A 989-nucleotide genomic window follows, 5' to 3' on the forward strand; every position below is an offset into this window, starting at 1 on the left:
ACGCTGTGTCTTTGTATCTATGTGTATTTCTCTATAAACTAGCGTACGAGGGGCCGCGCAGACAGACCTGCGAGACCATCTTTATGACCATTCCACCCAGCGCCTTCAGCACGTGGGGCTCCCACTTCAGCGCATGCAGGTCGCAGCGGGGGTTAGGGAAAGAACAAACCTGAGCAGCAGCAGCAGCAACAGCAGCAGCAGCAGCAGCACTTAGTGCAGCCACACATGAAGAGACAACCCCACCACAAAGGGCCAAGAAACACACACCGAAAGAGCCGCAACGATCGCACCCAGCAGCGGCAGCAGCAACTGCAGCAGCAGCAACCACAACCGAAGCAGCAAAAACAGCAGCAGGACAAATACGAACAGCAACAGCAACAGCAGCAGCAGCAGCAGCAGCAGCAGCACACACCCAAGGCAGCGTGACGTCGTCATCGTCTCTTAGGTATCCACTGACACCGATGCCAACTCTAAGAGAAGAGGGACTGCGGCCGTTCAGCATTAAGAATTCAAATATCTTAATGTTAGCAATGCGTCGACTGTACTTCCACCCTGTAAGGCCTGAAACCAAGAAGCAGCAGCAGCAGCAGCAGCAGCAACAGCAGCAACAGCATAAACATATCCTGCCGCTATGCCAGCGGTTGAAATGCCCCAGCAACAGCAAAAGCGCATGCAGCAAATACTGCAGCAGCAGCTGCATCAGTGCAGCAGCAGCAGCTGCTGCTGCTGCTGCTGCAGGATCTGGTGTGTCAGCTTTCAGCAGCAGCTGCTGCAGCAAGATATCCCCAGGCAGCAGGACGAGTGCCAGCGCAGCAGCAAAAACAGCAGCAGCAGCGGCAGCAGCGGCCACTCAAGAAATGCAGCTTTTGCAACAAAAATCAGTGACAAGGCAGCACCAGCAGCCCCTATATAATACATACATACATCTACATATATATATATATATATATATATATATATATATATATATATATATATATATATATATA

General features: G+C 51.0%; 1 protein-coding gene across 1 annotated transcript in view; it reads right to left on the bottom strand.

Annotated features, from left to right (window-relative positions):
• Positions 1–31: 31 nt before the first annotated feature.
• The window catches only part of EMH_0047990 (uncharacterized protein), a gene marked incomplete at both ends in the record, with an annotated part of 6,616 nt that continues 5,658 nt past the window's right edge, over positions 32–989 (bottom strand). The window contains 2 exons of the mRNA XM_013496350.1: positions 32–169; positions 413–561. Of these exons, the coding sequence (XP_013351804.1) occupies positions 32–169; positions 413–561 (287 nt within the window). The remainder of the gene's footprint in view (positions 170–412; positions 562–989) is intronic.

This window comes from Eimeria mitis, genomic scaffold (assembly GCF_000499745.2).
Source record: "Eimeria mitis Houghton genomic scaffold, Emh_scaff2056, whole genome shotgun sequence".
NCBI classification, from domain to species: domain Eukaryota; phylum Apicomplexa; class Conoidasida; order Eucoccidiorida; family Eimeriidae; genus Eimeria; species Eimeria mitis.